At 58.2% G+C, this 22673-nt stretch overlaps 8 protein-coding genes across 8 annotated transcripts; 5 read left to right on the top strand and 3 right to left on the bottom strand.

Moving 5' to 3' along the window:
- Window positions 1–127: 127 nt before the first annotated feature.
- Window positions 128–2524, top strand: JDV02_010469 (Nitrilase). Its single transcript, XM_047992211.1, has 2 exons — window positions 128–1105; window positions 1285–2524. Exons 1-2 carry the CDS (start codon window positions 551–553, stop codon window positions 2170–2172), a joined length of 1443 nt encoding a protein of 480 aa, XP_047848225.1. The 5' UTR covers window positions 128–550; the 3' UTR covers window positions 2173–2524.
- Window positions 2307–4191, bottom strand: JDV02_010468 (uncharacterized protein). The gene has a single exon (XM_047992210.1). The coding sequence runs from the start codon at window positions 3776–3778 to the stop codon at window positions 2621–2623; it is 1158 nt and encodes a 385-aa protein (XP_047848224.1). The 5' UTR covers window positions 3779–4191; the 3' UTR covers window positions 2307–2620.
- Window positions 4192–6552: 2361 nt separating this feature from the next.
- On the top strand, window positions 6553–7100 carry JDV02_010467 (Oryzin; the record flags this gene model as incomplete). Its single annotated transcript, XM_047992209.1, has 2 exons — window positions 6553–6998; window positions 7076–7100. The coding sequence occupies 2 exons, from the start codon at window positions 6553–6555 to the stop codon at window positions 7098–7100; spliced, it is 471 nt and encodes a 156-aa protein (XP_047848223.1).
- Window positions 7101–7217: 117 nt separating this feature from the next.
- Window positions 7218–7781, top strand: JDV02_010466 (Oryzin; the record flags this gene model as incomplete). The annotated part of the gene is made up of 1 exon (XM_047992208.1): window positions 7218–7781. One exon carries the CDS (start codon window positions 7218–7220, stop codon window positions 7779–7781), a length of 564 nt encoding a protein of 187 aa, XP_047848222.1.
- A 989-nt stretch (window positions 7782–8770) lies between these two features.
- JDV02_010465 (uncharacterized protein) lies at window positions 8771–10679 on the top strand. Its single transcript, XM_047992207.1, has 4 exons — window positions 8771–8927; window positions 9001–9716; window positions 9819–9930; window positions 10047–10679. Exons 2-4 carry the CDS (start codon window positions 9080–9082, stop codon window positions 10501–10503), a joined length of 1206 nt encoding a protein of 401 aa, XP_047848221.1. The 5' UTR covers window positions 8771–8927; window positions 9001–9079; the 3' UTR covers window positions 10504–10679.
- A 1925-nt stretch (window positions 10680–12604) lies between these two features.
- Window positions 12605–14579, bottom strand: JDV02_010464 (uncharacterized protein; the record flags this gene model as incomplete). Its single annotated transcript, XM_047992206.1, has 3 exons — window positions 12605–14076; window positions 14148–14416; window positions 14506–14579. 3 exons carry the CDS (start codon window positions 14577–14579, stop codon window positions 12605–12607), a joined length of 1815 nt encoding a protein of 604 aa, XP_047848220.1.
- A 1415-nt stretch (window positions 14580–15994) lies between these two features.
- Window positions 15995–18455, top strand: JDV02_010463 (uncharacterized protein; the record flags this gene model as incomplete). Its single annotated transcript, XM_047992205.1, has 7 exons — window positions 15995–16064; window positions 16131–16507; window positions 16561–16615; window positions 16671–16716; window positions 16776–17098; window positions 17171–17261; window positions 17324–18455. The coding sequence occupies 7 exons, from the start codon at window positions 15995–15997 to the stop codon at window positions 18345–18347; spliced, it is 1986 nt and encodes a 661-aa protein (XP_047848219.1). The 3' UTR covers window positions 18348–18455.
- An 837-nt stretch (window positions 18456–19292) lies between these two features.
- On the bottom strand, window positions 19293–22643 carry JDV02_010462 (uncharacterized protein; the record flags this gene model as incomplete). Its single annotated transcript, XM_047992204.1, has 13 exons — window positions 19293–19974; window positions 20037–20117; window positions 20177–20496; window positions 20821–20861; window positions 20917–20981; window positions 21049–21099; window positions 21158–21229; window positions 21288–21486; window positions 21537–21779; window positions 21839–22001; window positions 22053–22253; window positions 22317–22427; window positions 22494–22643. 13 exons carry the CDS (start codon window positions 22641–22643, stop codon window positions 19293–19295), a joined length of 2379 nt encoding a protein of 792 aa, XP_047848218.1.
- Between the last annotated feature and the right edge of the window lie 30 nt (window positions 22644–22673).

The following is a 22673-nucleotide window of genomic DNA, read 5'->3' as shown; positions in this document are numbered from 1 at the left end:
TGCATCGCAGAAGCTGCGCCCTCTGCCCCGTAGTCGTCCATCCATTAAGGTTCACGATTCTACTTTATTGGTACTAGGTAGGCATGTTTAGCGGTAACTATGCAGTACCGTTTTCAACTCTCGACCCCTCCAACACCACCACCTGCATCCCTCCCCCTCATCCCCATCCACTTTGTTGCTCGTCGTCCTTCTTCTCCTCCCCCACATCCCCCTCTCCTGGGCCTTCTTCCCCTCATCTTCATCCGCCTTCTCAGCTTGCCGAGTGCTCTCGTGAGGTCCTCTGTCTGTCACTCGTATAAGCGAGACGCCTGGACCCGCGCAGTCCGCCCTCCCGTCCGGCAGGACTCAAGCACCAGACAGCCACCTACCCAGCCAGCCTGCCCGGCTTCCATCGTCACCAGCCAGCTACCCGGGCAGCTCCCCCCCATCGCGAGGAGAGCAACCGTCCAGCCGCGCTTCAACAGCGACAACGCCAGAAACACCCCCTCGTTGTCCTACTCTACCTCCCTCCGCCCGCAGCAACAGCAGCATCATCGCCATCACCACCACAATGGCCTCCACGACAACGACGACGATCCGCGTCGCCACGGCCTCCCCCGCCACGGGCCCCTCCCGCGCCGCCACCCTCGCCCACCTAGAGGCCCTCGCCCGGCGCGCCGCCCCCGCCGACCTGCTGCTCCTGCCCGAGGCCTACATCGGCGGGTACCCGCGCGGCAGCGCCTTTGGCTGCGTCGTCGGCGACCGCAGCGCCGCCGGCCGCGACGAGTACGCCCGCTACTACGACGCCGCCGTCGACCTCGGCGACACGGTCGGCGAGGGAGGCGCCGGCGCCGGCGACCGCTGGGTGCGCCGTGAGTTGGCCTCCGTCGCCGCAAGGGACCCCAAGACGGCGGTGGTGGATGATGCTGCTACTACTAGTGGTGGTGCGTCACTGCCGCCGGCGAGGGGCGACGGCACGAGGGAGGAGCTGGAGCGCATCGCCCGCGACACGGGCGTCTTCGTCGTCACGGGCCTCATCGAAAAGGCCGGCGGGAGCCTGTATTGCGCCGTCGTCTACGTGTGCCCGCGCGAGGGCATCATTGGCAAGCGGCGCAAAGTCTTGCCCGTAAGTGTCAACCAACCCTTTCCTCTCGCTCCTCCATCCATCCATCCATCCCCATCATCATCTCTCCTCCGACTCTCCTCCACCCGTCCGCCTACCCGCGTACAACGACACAGACAAGAGAAAGAGATGAGTAGCTGCACACAAAACATGATGCTGATTCGTACCATGCAAATCAACAGACCGGCACCGAGCGCCTCGTCTGGGCCCAGGGCTCGCCCGCGACCCTCCGCGCCGTCAGCACCACCCTCCGCGGCGTCCGCGTCAACCTCGCCGCCGCCATCTGCTGGGAAAACTACATGCCGCTGCTGCGCCAGAGCCTGTACGCGCAAAACGTCAACCTCTACCTGGCGCCCACGGCCGACGGCCGCGACGCCTGGCTCGGGCTCATGCGCACCGTCGGCGTCGAGGGGCGCTGCTTCGTCGTGAGCAGCAACATGTGTGTGCGCTCCGCCGATGGCCCTCCCTCCTCTCAGCAGCAGCAGCAGCAGCAGCAGCAGGCCAGCCACGCGCAGACGCATCGTGTCCCGCCACCGCCGGCGGCGAGGAGAAACTCCACCATCACCGAGGAGGGCTTCGAAATCGCCCTCCCCCACAGCAGCTCCAGCACCAGCACCAGCCCGCAGCAGCGACACCACCCACAGCACAAGCGCCGCAAGTCCGTCTTTGACGAAGACGGCAACGAGATTGTCCTATGCTGCGACGCAGATGACAACGACGATGCCGTCGCTGGCGATCTAAACGGCGCCGGCGCGAAACACGTCAACGGCACGAGCAGCGCCACGCTGACAACGACGACGGCGACAAACGGCACGACAACGATGACAGGAGGAGGAAGCGGCGGCAGTACCTCCTTCTCCTCGCGCGGCGGCTCGTGCATCGTCTCGCCGTTTGGCGACGTGCTCGCCGGCCCGCAGTGGGAGGACGACGAGGGCATCATCTACGCGGACATTGACCTGCGCGACTGCATCCGCGGGCGGCTCGACCTCGACGCCGCGGGGAGCTACTCGCGCAACGACTCGTTTACGCTGACGGTCCGGGGGCTGGACTTGGATCCGCTGCCTTATTGAGTCGGCGCCTCTGAAGAGGGGGAAACAAAAAAGAGAGGGAGATTGCATGACGGGGGTGGTCACAGAGTGGGACACTTATGCGAGTGAGGGCGTGCGTGCGTGCGTGCGTGCGTGCGTGCGTGGGGTGTATGTCTGTCTTGTACAAATATAGTGCCACGGCATCGTGTTTGAACCTGTGTGCATATATAAGTAGTCAATCAGAGCCATCATGAAATCAGATCCAATGTGTTTGTAGCTACGCTAATGAAATCAAGACCCTGCGCTGTACCATGCTGGGTAAAAAAGAACAGACACAGACAGTCGTTCGCTACTACTAATGCTCCCATGCTTCCCAACATGTCCTGATCCAAATCGAAAACTCCACGCAATGCTGCGAGAAAAACAAAAAAAATTCCCATAAAATGCAGATACAACGCCATCATGAGTACTTCCTGGGCCCGCCCTCTGATCACTTGGTCTCGTCGGGGTTTGGCCGCTGACACGGCCGCCAGCCCTTGGCGAGGGCGTCGCAGGCCTTGCGCTCGGCGCCCGTCTCTTTGCGCTGGCGCTCGAGGGCCGCCTGCGCGAGCACCTCTCTCCTGCTCATGCCGGGTTCCTCGGCGGCGGCGGCGGCGCTGCTGCTGCTGCTGCTCACCCCGCCGAGCACAAATTCGCCTCCCGTCCAGCCGCCCTCGTCCTCGTCCTCGTCGTAGACGTGCCGGCCCTGGCCCGAGATGGTGTACCGTGACGTGTCCCCGCTGATGGTGCGGCCGCCCGTCTTCCAGTCGGCGGCATCGACCTCGCGCTCAATCTGGTGGCACAGGTCCCAGAAGTTGCGGTCGTGGGGCCCGTGGACGTTGTGGGCGAGCTCGTGGCACAGCGTCTTGCGGATGGTCTTGTAGTCGCGGTAGCCGTCGTGGGCGTCGGTGCGGAGGCGCAGCTCGATGACCTCGCCGCGGTTGCGGTTGAGCCCGAGGGTGCGCGAGGTGCCCTCGTGGGACGTCTGGGTGTGGGCGAGAGGCTCCATCTCGGTGAGCAGGGAGACGACGAAGCGGTGCTTGCGCATGGCGGCGCGGATGCCCGGATCCTCTTTGAGGCGGTGGAGCAGGGCGAGGCTGCGGTCCGGGCGGGGCAGGCCGTCGAGGGGCCGGACCTGGAGGAAGGTGTACCGGGCGTCGTCGGCGGAAGTAGTGGTGACGACGGAGCGCGGCTTGTGGTTGCTGTGGTGGCGTGCTGCTGCTGCCTTTGCGCGATGGGCGGCGGCGCGGGCGGCATTGCGACGGGCGACGCGGTCGGCCATTGTGTTGACGGCCTGGACCTCGGCGGCGGGGGTGCCCATGAGGGTGAGCGTCTTGCCCTGCAGCGAGTGCAGGGTCATGGCCGGGTCCTTGAAGGGCATCTTGAGGAGGGGACCGCGGGGGACGAGCATCTTTTGGTGGCAGGCGGGGATGTCGAGGGTGGCGGCCACGTCGTCGAAGAGGTCTGCGACGGTGGCATCGTCGGGCAGCTCAAAGGTGTAGTTGTGCTTGCGGTGGGAGACGACGATGGTGAGGAAACCACCGGCAGCGGATGGCGTGGTGGGCGCTGCCGGTGATGGTGGTGTTGTTGGCTGGCTCTCGTCTGCCATGATGGTGGCGGCGGTCGCGGTGACGACAACCGGGACGATGTCGGTGTTGTTTCTGTTCCTACTTTGGACGTCGCTGTCGTTTCTCAATAGTAACGGCGGTGACTGCTGACGCTGACGCTGATGTTGACGCAGTGGCGTGCGCGAGTCGTGCGTGTGTCTCGATATAAGTTGAGGCCCTGGCGATGACAAATGCAGCGAGCGCACTGCCGGGCGAGGGGGTAATAGTGGACTGGGGTCTCTGTGGCTGCAGTGGAGGTTACGCTTCCCAGTGAGAGGGGAGAGATCGAAGATGCAAGGTCCGGTTCTCGTTTCAACAAATGCGGGCGAGAGCACGTAGGAGGTTGCGCCACCGCAGGCCTTGTTATATAGTATGCTACGGAGTGCGCTTGTGGAAGCGCGGAGAAGCACCAACCGTGACGGAGGTTTAGTTCAGCTCGGCGGCGGACGGACGGCGGGCGCTGACGATGCGTCGCCAGATTTTGGTGGTGACGTATTACCAATCTGCCTCCTAACCCCCTAATAACGCTCGCCGCGCGACGCTCGTTGAGCTGCTGCTGACTGAGAGGCGCGGTGGCTTGGCGGTGGCTGGTGGTTGGCTTGTTGCAGCGCGCGGCCAGTGGCTGGAATGATGGACAGATGCTTCTCGAGGCTACTGTTGCTGCTGCTGCGCCACGGAAGCGACCTAGCGCTTGCAAGAGTCTCCCCACGATGGGGCGCAGTACCCAAAATCAGGTGACGCCGGGGGCAGGCGACGCTTATTCCCGCCCCTGTTCGGGGCAGTCAAGTGCCGAGCCCGGGGAAAAAGCTGCGAATCTTGAGGTACGTCACTACGTATCGAAGTCCCAAACAGCGCACGGCTCAGCTCGACTTGCAAGAAGGAAACATCTTTTCTCCTTCACATTCACGCCGGACTGCCGCTTTTGTTTCTCTCCCTTTGCTTCTCCCCGACCCTCTGCTTCCAACCTACGAAGTACCCTATATCCTTCCTACCCAGCAAAATGGAGCGATGCTTGGCTTCCATCAAGCGTCACGCAGACCTCGTGGCGAACCGATATTGACCATAGCCGTTTGCGATTATTAGCGGGGTTCAAGGTTGTCATATCCAAGCATGACAGCCCGTGACCCCGTCGCCGAGCGTCCGACGTCGCAACCTCGACCGCCAAGCATCAAAGCAATCATCTCTTTCTCGTGGCATCTCCACACCCCCAAGGAGTCATGGCGGCAACAGTTAATTTGGACGGGACTTCACCTCCATTGTGGTACGGAGTACGTACGTACACACATACTAGGTTGGGGCCGCCACTTCCCGTACAGTAATCGGAGCTTGCGCCTTGCTGTGAGTGACCATAGACTGCCATTCTTTTGCAGCTCTGACTGATAGCGACAAGCCAGCCCGCCGGACCGCTTTTCTGTATATTGCCTCACTGCGGCAACCGTCGGAATCCCGCTTGCTAGTTATCGACTTGTGATGGATTCGAGAAGCAAAAACGTGCTCGCCCCGTGGCAACAATCCCCCGGAAATCACTCGCATGTTTTGTTGCGCACGTGGCGACGGTGCCGAGTGCCGACTCCATCAGCGGGCTCATTGTCATGTAAGCGGCGGTAAACACCACGCCGAGGGATGCAGGCCATCACATTTTCCCCTTGGCGCAAGGGCATCGTCAGCAGGTTCCCACTGCTCCGTATATTGACTTCTTGGTGCGATTGCGGTTCTGCAAGCATTTGAAAGCCTGTTCGTTAGGTTGCGCCATGAGACACATTGGCGTTCAACTGGCGACTATTCGTGATCCCCGTCTTCTAGGCCTAACCGTCAATGATTCTGGTTGTTCGGCGCGGATGCCGCCTGGCAACTCATGAACCCTTGGCTTGTCCGTGCGCGACGGAACCATCAAAGGTAACAAAGTGGATATGCCTCAGCAATAGGCGGCGGCGGCGGCGGCGGCAGACAACAGCCAGCTGTCAGACTATGTGAACAAGAACGTCACGGCCAGGCTATGTCCGAGCATGACACTATGTCTGCGCGGATAGGATCTCGTCCATGCCCTTGGCCTTTCGCGATCTCGGTGGCAGCAGCAATGGACTGCTTAGTAGAGTCATGGCAAGAAACTGCGTGTCGCAGACTGGAAGTGTCCCTGCCGGCAGCTTCTTCAGCTCCATGTCTTGATTTCGAAGTCGGAAAGGAGCAATGCCATGTCCGGCTCGGTATAGGGCATGATGATGCCGACTATACCGATCAAACGACGAATCTGCACGTGCGTGCGTGCCATCATAGCATTTGATACCCAGCCGCTCCGATACTGCACGTTGAACCGCTCCATAACATCGTGAGATGAAGTCGCATTTCGCAACTCCGCTTACTCGAGAGTATGCGTAGCTGTCCTTCAACTGCCAACCACTTAGTTGGCTGCCTCCTGGACAAAGTCGCGCTCGGCAGGATCCGCTGTCTCGGGGATCGGCACAGCCCATTTTCATTCCCGGACTCGTTGATCGTTTTTCTGACATCTTCTCGATTGACCTCACCGCTCCAATAGGTAGAGGCCTGGTCCATCTTCAACCTCACTCCGAGAGCCCGTCTTGTGATTGAACCGATGGGCCTAGATGGCTTTCTCCGGAGCTACACAGCCCGTCTTGCGATGTCGTCTGCCTAATTCATTGGGTGAGGCTCACAGGCGTACCCATATGCTTGCCTGTCCGGTCCGGCACCTCCGGAGCGACATCACGGTCGGAACTCGTGGACGATCGCCTCGAGGACCGACAACTGAGCAGTAAGGCAGATGGCTCAGACCATTCTGCCAAGTCGATACGGCCGCGTTACGGATCCGATCTCCAAGTATAAAGCCCGAGGCCGTCCACGAGAAACCTACAATGGCGTTGACACTCAAGCGCAACGCAGACTCACTTGGACGCCCTCTTCATCCAGTCGCTCGGCCATGTTCTTCAAGTCTGTCGTCACCGCTACGGCGGCCCTCGCCTCCTTGGCCGTCGCCGCGCCCGTCGAAGGCAACCCTACTGCCGATGTCATCAAGGGGAGCTACATCGTCAAGCTCAAGGACAACGTGGCCACCGACGCCCATATGTCGTGGGTGAACGGCATTCACGCCCGCAGCACTGAAAAGGCTGAATTCGCGGGCGTCAAGTATCAGTACACGAGCAAGGCTTCCATGGGTATTCTGGCCACTTCGATAATGGTACCATTGCCAAGATCATGTCCAGTGCTGATGTACGTCTCCCCCGCCCAACGACCCTCCTGCGAGCGGTATAGGTAGTACTATACTGACATTGGAAACAAACGTCCAGGTTGCGTACGTCGAAGAGGACATGATGTGGTCCCTCGAGGAAGACAAAAGCACCTTGGAGGCGCGAGGGCTCATGATGCAGAAGCCGTCACCCTGGGGCCTTGGTGCCATCAGCCACCGTAAGCGCGGCCCTCCCGTCGAGTATGTATGTGTACGACTCGAAGGCCGGCGAGGGCACCTTCGCCTACATCGTCGACAGCGGCATCCGCACCACCCACCGCGACTTTAAGGGTCGCGCAGTGCACGCCTGGACTGGGTTTGAGGGTGACAAGAGTGACACAAGCGGCCACGACACTCACGGCGTCCTGAGCGTCGTCGCTGCCGGCAACGACAAGCATGACGCGAGGAACTACTTGCCCGCCTCTGCGCCTCACGCCTTCAGCGTCGGCGCCGTCAACAACAATTGGGAGATTGTCACCAACTGGCCAAATGGCGGGGGCTCCAACTTTGGCCCCATCGTAAATACCTTCGCCCCGGGCGACAATATCATATCGGCCAGCAACGCCAATGACATGGATGGCAAGCTCAACTCGGGCACCTCAATGGCCTGCCCCCACGTGGCCGGCATGGCCCTGTACGCCATGTCGGTCGACGACATCCACGGCCCTGACGCCGTCGCCCATCATCTACTCCAGAACGCTGGCCAGGGTGTCGTCCGGGGTCCCCTGCAAGGAGCTCCGAACCTGATGGCCAACCTGGGCCACTAAAGCTTATACACGCATGCCAGACACGGCACGGGATCGCCTTGCCTGGATGGAGCACGTTGATGGCAACGATGTCCCGTGCAGTCGAGTCGTAAGAGGCCGGCTGCTACAAGCCAAGTGTCAAGAATACTCGTATTTTATGGCCTTTTTAGTGACAAGTAGATCATTCTATTTTAATAATAAATCGTCGCCGGCTCTGGCGACGATGATGGTCTTGATCCTGACTCTTGAGTGTGGACATGTCAATGACAATATGCCAAGCGATAGCGGAAGACGCATGACGTTACCCCTGTGAGACGATTGCGCGCTTCGAGAATCCAAGATTCGTCCCCTAGTCCTTTTCTTTCCATATGTCCGAAGTGTGAAATCTCCCCTGACGAAACGTTCGCAATCACAAAACGGGAACCGCGGCGCCATGCGGCCATCCCGCGGCCCTCTCCTCCACATCAGATACAACGGCTGCCCGCACCACGACGCCCGTCGTTTAAATCGTCCCATGTCATGTAACATTGCGGGATGCATCGTTGGCATCACATGCAATCCTCCGCATGCCCGGACCGTAGTAGTACATACGGGCTCTTCGTCCCGAGACCCTGGATACGAGCCAGGCACGCATCCCATCCATCCCATCCTGATCAATGGTTCGGACGAAAAAGCGCCACACTTGCGAAACGTGGTAGTATTATTGTACTACTACTAACGCGCGCGGGAGAGCTTCCGGGGTTTGTTCCCGCATCGCCCCCGTTCCCCGGCATGACCCCTGTTGCCCGGCGTAAGCGTAAGTGCCGGAGGCGCAGCGGACCGCCGCGTGCGGCCGCTAGTAGTAGGTGCTCATCACAAACAAGACGACGTGGAAAACGGACAGACAGGGAGGGGAGGGGCAGGACTCAGGAGGGGTTTATCAATCGTAGACGCTATCACCCCGTTGGCCACCGACGGGGCGCGAGGCCGGCGCATAGTCCACGACTGGCTTAGACCGCCCACGTTGCAGGCGAGTGCCGACCTATTTGCTGCCGCACAGAGTCAATGCAAGCGAAGAGATGTCTCGTCTGAGTGAACACGGACAAGGACCGGGCTAGGAGCCCGGCTCGCATGCGAGAGAGACGACTGACAGTGAGCGTGGTAGCGCAGTAGCGTAGTGTCATCAAGGTGCGAGGCCTTTTTCCTATAAATTGGCCATTTCCCATACTGATTCTTCTCTGTGCCGAGAATCACGGAGAAGAATCCAAGACTCTGTATCTCTGAGGCCTGGCGTGGGCGTCTCGGGCACCTTCCAAGCAAACACCAGACGCTAGGTCATCATGAAGTTATCCATGAGCCTCCCAGCCCTCGCGGCCATCACGTCCATGGCGACCGTCCAAGCCGCACCGCAGCCCAACATCCCCCCTCCCACCAAGACCGTCGAAGCCGACGATACAGCGAAGCGCGCCGTCTTCAAACACCCGGGCATATTCGTCGACCAGGCGCGCCTCGACCTCATGGCGTCCAAGGTCGGCAACGCAGAGCAGCCGTGGGCGGCCGCCTACGCCGCCCTGGAGAAGCACGAGTTCGCCACGCGGGCCAAGCCGACGCCGTACCCGACGGTCGAGTGCGGGCCGTACTCGACGCCCGACGTCGGGTGTCGCGACGAGAGGGCCGACGCCATGGCCGCGTACGCCAACGCCCTCATGTGGGCGGCCACCGGGGACAGGGCCAGGGCCGACCGCGCCATCGGCTTCATGAACGCCTGGGCGCAGACGGTCAAGGCGCACACCAACTCCAACGCGCCCCTGCAGGCGGCGTGGGCGGCGGCGGACTGGGTGCGCGCGGGGGAGATCATACGGTACACCGACGCGGGGTGGAAGAGCGCCGACGTGGCTGCCTTTGGGGACATGCTTCGGAAGGTGTATCTCCCCTTGGTGAAGAACGGGTCCAGGAATCCCAACAACTGGGAGCTCGGTATGTTATGTGTCTTTCTTAGGCGGCACGCAGGTATCCTTGTCTCTGGTGGAATTCACGGCGTTATATATGCGTGTTCTGACTAGGCTTATGCACGTATAGTCTTGAACGAGGCCGCCATCGGCATTGCAGTCTTCCTCGACGACAAGGCCACGTACGATGCCACCATGAAGCGCTTCCTCAGGAGCGCAGCGCAATATTTCTATCTCAAGACGTACGTCCCCGCCAAACGCCCGGGGGTAGGCCAGAATCAGATGCTGCCTCCGACCTGAGAAAAACCACAATAGCTAACCATGGACGGGGGGGAAACCCACGCTCATTCGCAAACAGAGACGGACCACGCCCCGTCAAGCCCGCAGGCATGACCGACGAGAAGCAAAACTGGTGGTGGGATGGGCAAATCGCACGCGGGCTCGAGGACGGCATCGCCATGGAGATCTGCCGAGACCTCACCCACACGGGGTACGGCATCGCGTCTGTCTCGCACATCATCGAGACGTCCAAGATCCAGGGGCGCGACCTCTACAAGGAAGAGGTCGGCACGCGCCTGCGGTACGCGCTCGAGTTCCAGACAAAGTACGACCCCAACGGCGGGGCCGCCCCGGTGCCGTCGTGGCTCTGCGGCGGGAAGCTCGCGCTCCACCTCGAGGACGTGACGGAGCCGGGCTGGAACGCCATGGGCCGCGAGTTCGACATGCCGTGGTCGGGCGGCTTTACCATGAAGCACAGGCCGGCGGGCGCGAATACTCTGTTTGTGGGCTGGGAGACTCTGACCCATGCCCAGTGACGTTGGCAACGTGAACATGATGCCCGTGCTGGTTGCGTTGAGTACATATAAATGGGGTAATGCCTTTGCTGCATAGGACCATGGTTGAGACATACACGCGGCGCATTGGCAGTTGTATACTCGTCTTAAAGCACCGGGACTTGTTCTGGGGAACCTCCGAGAGTTGAGGCGAAGCGTATCCTTTCAGATTACGCCACCCGAGAATATGGTGCCTCGAGACCTGCAATGATACATATCCACAAAAAGCCAAATAATGCAATACATGGATAGAGCCATCAATTAGCTTTCGAATGTTGCTACCCAACGTGTGTGATTAATGACTATAGCTGCAAGTTGCGTCTGATCCCGAACCTCCAGCATTCACACCCCCTGGTTGGCCGTCCTCCAACGAAGCTTCTTGTCAAGGAGTTGTCCACGCTTCGCCCGCGTCAACCTACCATCAACGTAGCATGGCAGCGCGCAGTGCCTCACAGCCAGACTGTGGACTCCTCGTCCAGTCCCTATCCCTCTCACTAGTCGTCGTATATGCAGCACTGGCCTTTGCAGCACTCAAAGCCGATGTCGCACGTTCCCGCAGGCTGGAAACGGTACCCCTCATCGCACGACGAGCACCGGTGAATGTGACTTCCGTAATTCGATATATCGTAACACCGAAGTTGACCCGCGCAAAGGGGGATCAACAGGGCAGTTGCGCACGCGAGGAGAGTGTGAAGATGCATGGCTGGTAGTCTTTTTTTTTTTTGCGCTTGAAGGAAGTTTGCTTTGAAGCGGTTGTTGTGTTGACTTGATGGTATGACTTTGTGCGTCAGATAATGTGTCTGGAGGTTCATGTCTAGACATTTTATCAGCTGGGGGGCCATCATGAGGTTTAAATGTTTTTCTGATCCTATGTACGGCAGTGAGTATTGGACTATTGAGCCCGGCCCTGTACTTCCAATGCTCTGTTCACGGTTGCATAACTGCTATGATTCGGCTTCATCGTGGAGTCCCCCGACTTCTCCGTTCGCGGGTGCAACAATGCGATGACATACCCGGACAAAGACAACGCTGCAACATGTGCATATACGAGCCGTGTGTGACTAGTTCAGCTTGGCGAAGCGCGGCTCGACATGCAAACTGCAACCTTGCCGACAGTCGTGTGTCCAATATTGGATGCGTGCGCATTCATCGAGTGGAACTATAGCACACTGCGCAAAGTCCCCGCTTGGCTCAACTGCCATAGCAACTGTGCGGGACGTTGTGTTCCGTCAGGTTACGTATGCTCGGGCCCTCGCCCATGGCAAACTCTTTCACACGGGCATTACTGCCGTGATATAGGTTGTGTGACCGGAGGGTGGCAACTGATTGCCGACTGCCGAGACTCTGGGGCTGCCAATGATGATAGGACGGGAAGCATGAATGATCGATTCGTTCAAACAAGTTGCCGTCGGATCATCGGGAAACCAAGACGACAGCTCTTGCAGCACCATCTCTTCACATGCAGTCAGAGGAGCCGGTCAACATCAACCATCATGGTGACGGCTTAATTATCGATGTCGGGACGAGAACTCGACTGCTACAATGAGACAACCCCTTCGCTCTTCGCATCAACTTTGAGGTGCCCAGTATGCAGTGCCCGTCACACAGTACTTGGCGGCAGTTGGCCTGCGCCGAGTAGTCTGATTGGACATTACAACAGCAACGACCGTTTGTCATGAGAGCTGAGCAAACGGATCAAGCATGCTGCATGCTGAATATGCCGGCATCGAACTGATCAGCGGATTGTAGAGAGTTTACAGGCCGGCACGAATGAGAACATTAGAGTGATTGGAGGCCGCATTCGCTATTGTTCATGCAGCCTCTTTAAGCAAATATCAGAGAAAGTCTTACACTCTCCCGTAATCATCGTGCAAACGTACATGAGCTATATCTCGCTACATGTCACTCTCCTGCTCGAATAACCTTTTGTTTCACCCCTCTTTATCGTGTGGTACGCCAATGTTTCTGATCAATTAGTACCCGAACTGTCCCAACGCCCGGTCTGCAGTCGACGTCGGCAGCGCCCTCCCACCCGTTGAAGTTGTCTCGGGTTCGATTCTCACCCCGGAACTTCGTCTTCATGCTATGCTTTATCTTGCTTTCTCCCCGCATGCGGGACGTCGCTCCCAGCCAATTCCGGGACATCGCTCCCTGGCATCTCATGAATCTCAACACCCAAGAGCTCTGGCGGCGGGGTGAAGAGCTCTGCGGGCGGCGGACTATACGGCGTGGCCAGCTCGCTCATCGTGCCCGGCTCGCTCATTGTTCCCTTTGGTGTAGGATGGCTCCCTTCAACCTCGGGGGTCGGTGTGCTACCCGCCACCTCGGGCGTGGGCCTGCTTCCCTCGACTTCGGGCGTCGGCGTGTCGCCCTCGACCTCGGGCCTTGGTGTGTCACCCTCGACTTCTGGTCTCGGCATGTCACCTTCGATCTCAGCCGTCTTCTCATCCTCAGCAGCATCCGCGGTGCTTGAGGTCGCACCGGCTGCTGCGCCGTCCACGCCATCCGTCGAGCTCGTAGCACCTTGCTCGGATGCTGCCTTGCTCTTCATCTCGGCCGCCCTGCGGCGTCGCGGCAGGATCAGGAAGAACCACAGCGGCAGGAGCACGATGAGAACGAACGCCGCTATGGCGCCCACCGACGCTCCGGCTATGGCCCCGGAACTCAGACCACCTTCGTCCTTGCCATTTGTCGGCGTCGTTGGCGCTGACGTCTCCGCGCCTGGCGGCAGAATGGCCACGACGTGCGACACGGCGCTGGCGTTCCACACGCGCGGATGGACGGCAAAGGTGCTGCGCTCGTAGTCGACGACTAGGTATGCCTCTTGAAGAAAGGTGCGCCCAAGAGTGTATTGCGTGTCGTTGTCGGCCCTCTTGAGCGGAAAGTACCGCGTTTCGTTCTTCACGCGCGGCGGCTTGGCCTGCAGATCGAAACTGGCGTACGGGAGAGTCACATTGAAGCTGTCCCCGCCCTGGATGGCCGTCGTTATCGAGAGCGTTACCGATGGGTTGTTCCTTATGAGCTTGCTGTGTAGCTTGTCGTCGACAAAGTACATGCCGGCCGTCTCGTTGTAGTCAAGGCCAAAGGCCTTCTCAAATGCCCGGCAGGCATCAAGAGGAAGGTATAGTTCGGCAATGGAGGAATCGATGTAAGGGTTGATGAGGCCAGAAGGGAGAAGGTTGGACTCATCACCGGTGGCATTCGTCGTGATGGACTGCAGCCCGACTGTCAGGTCACGCGACTGGTCGCTGAAGAAGCGATGCGTCTTGTTGGTGTCTTGGAACTTGGAGGTGTCGTAGCCGCCCAGGACGAGACTGCCGAGGGCTTTGTTGAGGCGATACGGCGCCCCCGCTGTGTAGCTGTAGGACAAGCTGGGGATCTTGGCCTGCTTCTTCAACAGCTCCATGAAGCTCGGCTGCGGGTCATTTTGCGTGGTGAAGTTTGTCGGCTCCGGCTTGAGACCGAGGACGGAGAGGTAGAACTCAGATCCTGCGACGCCTGCGATGATGGACTTGTTGACCACCGGGCCGCCGCTGCCGAGGTATCCAAGCCCGACTGAGAACGCAACCGGTCAGTCATATCATGTCCTACATTTATTGCAGCAGAGTGCAGAAGGCGTGACAAACCTGTGTCCTGGCCAAAGTCGCCGTTGTCACTGTATCCCAGGCCCTTCTCAAAGCCAAGATTGAACAGGCCGATCTCGTCCCACGTCGTAGACGCCGTCTTATTGAACACGCCGCCCCGCTGCTCGGCGCAGTCCTTCCACTGACCCTGACATCCCTCGGGCAGGACAACCGTCGTCAACGTCGACGAGGTACCGGGCAAGAAGCGGATGTTCTGTGCTGGAGTACCGACGCGCAGCTCAAACGTCGACCATAGTCCGTCAATGCCCTCACTGCGATTTCGTGTAAGCCCGGCCAGTCTCCCCGGGGCTGGTCAATGCACACGAGGAAGGAAGCTTCGCGACGATGAGGGACTACTTACAAGAACTGACTTGCCGAAACTGCAACAGGCGCCGCCGGGTCTGCCGCCCGAGAGCGCAACCCAGGGATGCGCATCGGGGATCCGGTGTTCAGTCTGGGTGCGAATCTATCTCATCCGCATTGTCATGAGCTTTGGGCTTCCCAGACGGAGCATACGCGCGCGCATTCGCAGGGGGGACTCTGGCAACAATGGTAACTTTGAGCGACCTTGCCACCTTCGCAGTCCCAGAAAAGTGCGCCGGTTACGTATCGTCAGAGTCACAAGCAAGCGAGGAGGACGTGCCAAATCTTGGCCTTCGAGCCTCGACCTTCAATGCGACGGGCTCCATGACTTGACATGCATATGAACAAGTAGCGCCCCGTTATGAGATGCAACGCCGCGGTTCCTGGAGGTCGCCGTGAGCATACCCCCTACGTACTACCACAGGCGATAGACCCAGAGACTCGCCGTCGCCCCATTCACGGAATGGAATTAGCCGGTGAGATTTTAGGGGACCGTTGGCAACGAGTCTTAGTTAGACCCCCCTGCCGAGCAATGGCGCCTTTTTCGCAAAAGCAGACCCAAGAATAAAATGTCGGGGTCCACTTCAACTAATACGTGTAAGTCGAGCGATTGCTCCCCCAACCTTGAACTGTGCGCGCGTGGAATCATTACCAAATATTTGCCAGGGAACTTGTGGCTGCGTGGCGTTCCCTGGACGGTATGCGTCTGGCGAGAAAATCCCATGCCCGTCAGCCTCGGCACATCACCGCCGCCTGCTGCGCGAAGAGTTCGGCAACGGCTGGAGGGAGGAGGGACGGGACGAGAAACTCAAACGCCGCTCCGTGACCCCGTTTCCGCCTCATGATGGACATGAGCCACCTCAAAGAACAGCAAGAACGACAAGACGTCTCAACAGTACAGACTTGGATGCTTTCTTCCCACGTGGTGCGAAGCTTCACTGGCTCAACAGTACGAGTAATCTTCTTGATCATAACATCACCAGCAGAGACCCTGTCGTGCTTGTGCCAACCCGTGCAGCGGGTCGGCGGCCTGGCCCCCCTGCTCTTTCTCACGGAGTCCCCGTTGATGACGGCAGTCGTGACCCCGGGCATGCCAACCAGATTCAGCAGTCTCGTCATCCAGACACAACCTAGCATTTCGGTCCTGCTCCGCCCCTACGCCTCGTTTGTTCCTTGTTGACCCCCGGATCCGACCTTGGAGCACGCTATGTGGCCCTGAATGAGAGTCGAGGCCCCCCCGGTATAACACTAGTCGTGGTGGATCCAGCCCAAGTGCCCCAAGCCGGATAATAAGTACACTAAAGTCGCATCTCAGGCACATCCGCATAGCCCTATGAGGCCTTGATATTAAAGGCAGAAGAGCGAAATCGGCGACCACAAGTTGGGCGAACCGTTGTTACTGTCTCTCGTTGATCTCAGTCCCGGTGCGCGCGTTCAGCCAAAGACACCAGCGCCGCATATCGTGAAGCGTGTTTTGGACGGTCACGATGGCTTCCCGACTTCCAAAGCTACTTGTCGCGCTTGCGCTCGGCAAGACGGCGTATTCTGCCGCAATAAGTGAGCATTCGAAGCAAATGTGTTGGTTGAGATGATGGACGCTGACCGCGGGTTCGTTCCATCAAGGCGCCAACTCGACCATTACAGCCCCCCCGACTCTCGCTTCGACAACAGCAGGAAACCCTGAGGATACCCAGTATATCTGCAATGGCACGAGCATCCCCGTGATCGTAGCCGGATTGTACCAGGGCCTGTACACCTCGCCCGACCTGCATTGCCAGTGTATGATGACCCTGAACGAATGGGTGTCCGACTCTGCCGTGCATACGTACACGAGAACCCTCGCTACAGGCACCAAGGTCGTCACGGAAACAGCCAGCGGCACACCGACTACCATAACGACCGCTGACCTGACCACGTACACCTACACGCAAACAGGACATCCTGGTCTGGGTGGTGGTCTACATTCCGACGGGTGGTATGGCTCGGCATCACCACCTTGCGTACGTTCTTACGACCATTCTCGATCCCCATGACACGAACTAACTGCTCTCAGTGTTACTCGTGCACCGTGCAAGCATCTACCGTTCATCTGATTCACTGGGCAAGCAGTAAGCAAAACATTCTTGTGCTCCCTTGCCTTCTGTCATGCTAACCTGCTTCTAGTTACAACGCCGCATGCCTCGACTGTCGTCTCAGGCGGCTATACCTTGTACGTAGACAAGACCGCAGCACGTTATCACATATATGACTGACATGTGGCCGCAACAGCACATCACCTAGCGTGTACATTGGCTTTTCCGCGCTGTCCGCATACGACTACTGCGGCACTGTAGGCCAGCCCTTTTACAACACCACTATCGCTTTCGACCCAACGGAGCTGTCAACCGTGGTGTTCTCGCCGACGGCCACCGTAACCAACACCATAGGAGATACCATAAGTGGCACATCAATCACCAAGACGGTGACAAGCACGTACTACACGGTCGCCGGCTCGGCACCGCTCAACTTTGCCGACGTAGCTCAGAATTGCTCGTCCGACGCGGGGTATACATACGTCCCAGGCAACCCGTCAGCAGCCTATGACGGAACTCGTACGTGCCCTTTCGCCTTTGCCTACATGTCTCGAGAAAAGTTCAGTGCAAGCTGACAGTTGCCTTTCAAAGCTGATGCCTGCCATCCTACAATCATCTTGCCGTCCAAGATCCGAAGTCTAGATCCGGCGTGGGAATCATGCGTTCCTGACAGAATCGGAGGGTCAGTACTCCTAAACATGCTTATTGTCCTATGACATGGAACTTGAAGCTCATCGTGAACAGGTTCTATGACCCGCCCTCAGCTCTCACTCCGGTGAGCGTCTTGGTGCCGACCACGACCAGCGCGCCGCCGCCGCCAGTCACGACGGAGGTTCCTCCAGCGGAAAGCACTCCCACCATCACGCCCCCGTCTGTACCGACCACCACTCAAGCCCCTCCCACGCAGCCTCCACCAGCTTCCACTGAGGTACCTCCGAATCCGGACCCCTCGAGCTCGTCGCAGGCACCGCCAACCCCGGATCCCCCAAGCTCCTCGCCGGGTGTTCCTACACCGGACCCCCCAATTTCTTCACCAGGAGTTCCCACGCAAGATCCCGCGGGTTCTTCTCAGAACCCTCAGCCCAGTCCTAGTGGAGGCAACGGCAACACGGGGGGCGACGGAAACACGGGTGGCAATGGCAACACCGGCGGCAATGGCAACACTGGCGGCAATGGCAACACCGGCGGCAATGGTAACACTGGTGGTAATGGCAACACTGGTGGCAACGGCAACACTGGGGATAACAGCAACGGAAACGGTAACGGTAATGGAAACAACAACAACGGTGGCAACGGAAACACCGGAGACAACAACAATGGACAGACCGGCAGCGACCCCAATGGCAGCAACGGCAACCCGGCAGCATCGTCACCCGCTGGTGGGGACGGCAGCGCACCTCTTCCCACCCCCGTCCATGTCATCCCCGTGGGTTCGACGACTCTCACGGCGAACTCGCAGTCTCAATTTATTGTCGGTTCGGCAACGCTCGTGCCTGGGGGTCCGGCGGTGACACTAGGAGACTCTACTACGCTCTCCTTGCCGACCTCTGGGTCCGGCGTTGTCGTCAACGGCGTCACAACGTCGATGGGCACTGTCACGGTCACGCCCGAGGGATCAGGGTCCAATGCCCCCGGAGTGACGGGCGGCGTTCCCGGCACGTCGGCTTCTGGTTCATCCCCGGTTGTGACTGCGGCGGCTTCGCAGCTCGACCGGCACGCCTGCCTACTTCTCACGGCAGTGGCCGCAATTTTGGCTGCGGCATTGTAAATGTGATTGGTAGCGTCACATCATTGGTATGAGTGGTAATGTCAGGGGTTTCCAATGTAAAATAGAAGACCCAGCGTGTAATGCAATATGAGCGGATGACTACAGGAGGCCGGTTTTCGTGCTGATGCCTCTCTCGACGCATGTAACCATGATGGATGGCTGCCATCGGCCACCGGGCCACTGCTGGCTGTCCTGCTTATCAACATGCCGCAGCGTGTGCGATGGGGCTGCGGCGGTGCTGATGGACTGCCCTCGTTTTGGATGATTCTAGCATTCACCTGCCATCAGGGCCCGCTCTTGGACTGCTCTGTCTCGTCGTTGCTTGATCAATATGGCCGAGAGCTTGGTCATGTGTTGCGGGAAGAAAGGGCCGGTGACGCTGGATAAATTCGACGCCATGCTTCAAGACAATCCACTCGGGCGGGACGCTAACAGGGGTGCAGCTCAGAGCCTCGGCGACCTGGCCAGGGTACAAAAAGTCCGGACCCTGGCTGGTGTCAATGGAATCAAGCCTGGCAGGACCCCACTCCATCATGGAATCATCGTGAGTGCGATTGAAGGTGGCGGCGGCTCTCACCTCAGCGTCGCCGCGACCAACGATGCGGTGGCACTCCAACGCGAGGAATAGTGCTGACTAGGGAAAGTCTTTGGAGGGATACAACGAGATGAGGAGGCAAGTTGTGGAAGAGAACTGCAACAGGTAGAGGAGAAATGGCCGGTTGTTATAAGTTTTCACCGCAACAGCACGAGAACCTCACGGGTCCACCGGCTTCGAGTTCGAGGGAACCGCAACGGACCCTTGAACTCTGCGCTACGGAGAAGCCCTATCCACCAATCGCTAGCCAAGACTCGCAAGCTCTGCTTTCGTCTCGACTCTTGTTGAGGGAGGGAGAATCACAATACAGCCATGAGGGCGAATCGTGCAACCGAGACGTCACATCGTCCTTATCTGCTCGATGCCTCTTCCGCCGTCGTGACAAATTCCGCCAAATCTTCATAAGTGCCGACCTGCGCGACGCATCCCCGGTCAAGAAACGCAACAAGATCCGTCCCGGGCCTCAGCTTGCCCGAGAGCGCGCTCAGCCGGTGCGCGACAATGATGACTGTGTGTCCAGCGTCCACAAACTCGCTCTCGATCAGGTCGTAGATGGTTGCTTCCGTGGCTGGGTCCAACGAGGACATCGCTTCGTCAAGGAGGACAATTGGTCTGGCTTCGTGCATCCCGTCGTGGTCGATAAAGGGGGTGCTTGCACGGGAGCATCGCTTTTGGACGATGGCACGGGCCATCGCCAGGAGCTGCAATTGACCGACCGACAGAGGCAGAAGCGAGGACAATGTTCTTTCCAGCACATCGGTTTCCGTCCCACCACCGTCCGAAGACAATACCTGCCGCAAGCCCACCTTCTCTAGGGCCTCGCGCAAGACTTCTTCGCTGGCTAGCGAGGACGGATTGAGGTTGAACGCCAACGTCGCTTCGGGAATCACGGTCGAGTCCTGGGCAATCGTGATGAAACATTGCCGACGAAGGACAGAGCGCGGCATGAGCGAGACGTCCAGGCCGTCAATGGTAATGGAACCGGTGTAGTTTGTCAAACGCAGCAGAGCCATCAGAAGTGAGCTCTTGCCGCTTCAAGAAGCAAAACACGATCAGTCACGCGAGCAGGGCTGGACATTCGGGCGGGAGCTTACCTTCCCGTGCGACCGCACATCACAACCTTTCGGCCACCACGGATGTGGAGATTTACATCTCGCACAACAGCGTGGTTTGAGCTACGAGAATCCCGTCAGCCCGTGGACAGAGTCTTATTTGGCATAGAAGCTGGTTATACCCCTGGTAGACTGTGACATTGTCCAGACAAAGTTCGCCTTTCTGAGACCATGTGGCGTCTGGCACGGTGCTCTCCGTAGGCAGATCCTCTCTAGGAGCATGCAGGTCGATATCACGTATGCGCGCGACCGCACCAAGAGACATCTCTAAGCCGGCCCACGAGTACACCAGTGATATGAGGGTGTTGTTAGCAACAAGAATCAGGTTGAGGGCGACGCCCACGTCCGCGCCAGACATTGAGCTGGGGTGTCCAACGGCGAGGCCAATAATGCCAATGGCGATGGCGCTGGCGGTCAAATCCAGGACAAGGTTGAGCCACCTCTGTAAGCAGAACAAAAGATATCGGGGTCGGAGTGACGTGTCCAAGCTTTGCGAGTTTCTGGATTGGAACAACGGCTGCCATCCGAACGCTCGTATGGACACCAAACCGGACACCTATAACTGATGATCAGGAATCGTGTCGTTCAACATGGCAGTCGAGGGCATGGACTAGAGCTTTACCGTTTCGAGAAAGGATGAGAAGAGAGCGGCCTGCGATTCAAGTTCCATGACTCTGAGTTGACGTGATGTGCGAAGGTAAAGTCTCTGTATCAGGAATATCACGACTGCGCAGAGCGGGACACACGCAATCAAGAGCCCTTGTACTTGTAAGAGGACCAATATTTGCGCTGAAAGCTTGAATACCTCTGTTGGTATCTGTCAGTGACAAGTATGCTAGACGTCTTCCAAGAGCAGTCGTACGGGTGCATAGAGTCATGAATGAGTGTGGCAGGTTCCTGTCTACCAGCGAGATATCCTGGCCAAAACTGTGTCCCACTTATCATCAGCTATGCTTCTACCACTAGTGCGAGATGCGAAAGGCGTGAAGGATACCGGTTGATTGTGACTCCAATCTCCGTGGTGGAAAAGAATGAAAAGGGGGCTCTACGACAAATATCAGCTCGTGCATTCGTAACGTGATCAAGTTTCAAGACATGCGAACCCCATGACTGCCGTTAGCAGCGACTGATGCAGATTTCGTCCAGATCGTATCGCTAGCTGCATGGACATACTCCTATATCGAGGTAAGCCAAGGTCTCCCACCCATGATTGATGAGATTGAGAGCACTCACCACATAGTCCCACTTGTCGCCGCCCAGGCCACGACTGCGAGAAGGACGTAACCGCTTGCATAGTATGAGAGTTGGCCCGGCTCACTCCCCGTCCACCACTTCAGCCAATATGCCGGGACGGTGATGAAGAAGGAGTAGATAGAAGTGCAGCCAATGACGAGCAACGCACTCCAAACCCCAGTAGATCTGACGTAGTATCCTGAACCGAGTTAGCGTTGCTTCCAAGACTTTGACGAGTCAGGTACATACCATAAAGAGAAAAGTCACCTGTCCTTCGATACAAATCCTGCTCCGCGTCACGGTTCCTGAGGGCCTTTGCCTGTTCTTGCGGACTCTGGTGGTGAATAACGGCGGCCTTTTCCTCATCATCGTCGCCGAACGTAAACTTGCGTATTTCTGTAAGCTGGCTCTTCAGTTCCTGCCATGATCCCAGGGACTTTAGTTGGCCTCCGTCAAGGACAGCTATCTGGTCCGCGAAATGGAAATACTGGGCTGTTGAACAATGAGCAAGCTAGGCTTCTTATCGTATGGAGTCCAGTGGGAGCACATACCTGAGTTCGTGGCCAGGAACACAGTTGTTTTGTGTCTGCGCAGCCAGCCATGCTCCCCTATCAAGTTCTCCACGACTGTGGCTTCTGTGGTGCCATCCAAGGCAGCAAATGGATCGTCCAGGATAGCGACCTCAGGTTGAGAGTACAGTAGTCGTGCCAGAGCCTTGTCAAGTCAGTAGAAGATTTGTCAAAACAAGCACGGCGCCCGACTTACCAAGCGCTGTCGCTGTCCGCCAGATAGATTGATGCCTTGGGTGCCAACAACCGTGCCGTCGTGGTGCGGCAAGCTGGCGAGATCCTGCTCTAAGCAGCAGGCCGTGACGGCCTCGTGATACCTTTGAAGGTCCACATCCTCGGCGAAAGAACTGATCAACTCCCTGATGGTGCCATGCGGTAGCCAAGTACTCTGGTCGCACTAGCCAATGCGTTTCGAACAAAGCGCAATATCTCCTGAAGCCATGGTCAGCTCCCCCAATACGGCTCTTGCTAGTGCGGTCTTGCCGCTTCCAACAGGCCCCGAGCAGATTGTAATGGTACCCTTGTTCATGGACATAGACAGATCGTGCAGTATCGGGTTCTCCGAACCGGGCTTACATATAGTCACATTAGTTAGATCAACACCCTGCTTCCCATATGAGCCTCGAGTATTCGTTACTGGCGATCCGACCACTCGTCTCTGATCGGTGAAGGATCCTTCGAGAAGATAGTCCTGGATTCTCTCAAAGCTGGCCAAGGCGGTAACGGCTTGGGGAACAATTGTCATAATCATGTTTGCCGGGTGGGTGACGATGGCCAGTGTGGCCATGGTTGTAAAAGCAGTCTCCTCGTCGAGCCT

Source organism: Purpureocillium takamizusanense, chromosome 12 (genome assembly GCF_022605165.1).
Source record: "Purpureocillium takamizusanense chromosome 12, complete sequence".
NCBI lineage: Eukaryota > Fungi > Ascomycota > Sordariomycetes > Hypocreales > Ophiocordycipitaceae > Purpureocillium > Purpureocillium takamizusanense.
Note: the sequence above shows the minus strand (reverse complement) of the source record. Positions and strands in the feature narration are given on the sequence as shown.

Excerpts from the sequence above, each read along its gene's own strand:
- JDV02_010469 (XM_047992211.1), top strand. The coding sequence starts at position 551 with ATGGCCTCCACGACAACGACGACGATCCGCGTCGCCACGGCCTCCCCC. Across the intron at positions 1,106-1,284 it reads AGCGGCGCAAAGTCTTGCCC|ACCGGCACCGAGCGCCTCGT; the intron begins GTAAGTGTCAAC and ends GCAAATCAACAG.
- JDV02_010465 (XM_047992207.1), top strand. The coding sequence starts at position 9,080 with ATGAAGTTATCCATGAGCCTCCCAGCCCTCGCGGCCATCACGTCCATG. Across the intron at positions 9,717-9,818 it reads TCCCAACAACTGGGAGCTCG|TCTTGAACGAGGCCGCCATC; the intron begins GTATGTTATGTG and ends ATGCACGTATAG. Across the intron at positions 9,931-10,046 it reads CAATATTTCTATCTCAAGAC|AGACGGACCACGCCCCGTCA; the intron begins GTACGTCCCCGC and ends ATTCGCAAACAG.
- JDV02_010468 (XM_047992210.1), bottom strand. The coding sequence starts at position 3,778 with ATGGCAGACGAGAGCCAGCCAACAACACCACCATCACCGGCAGCGCCC.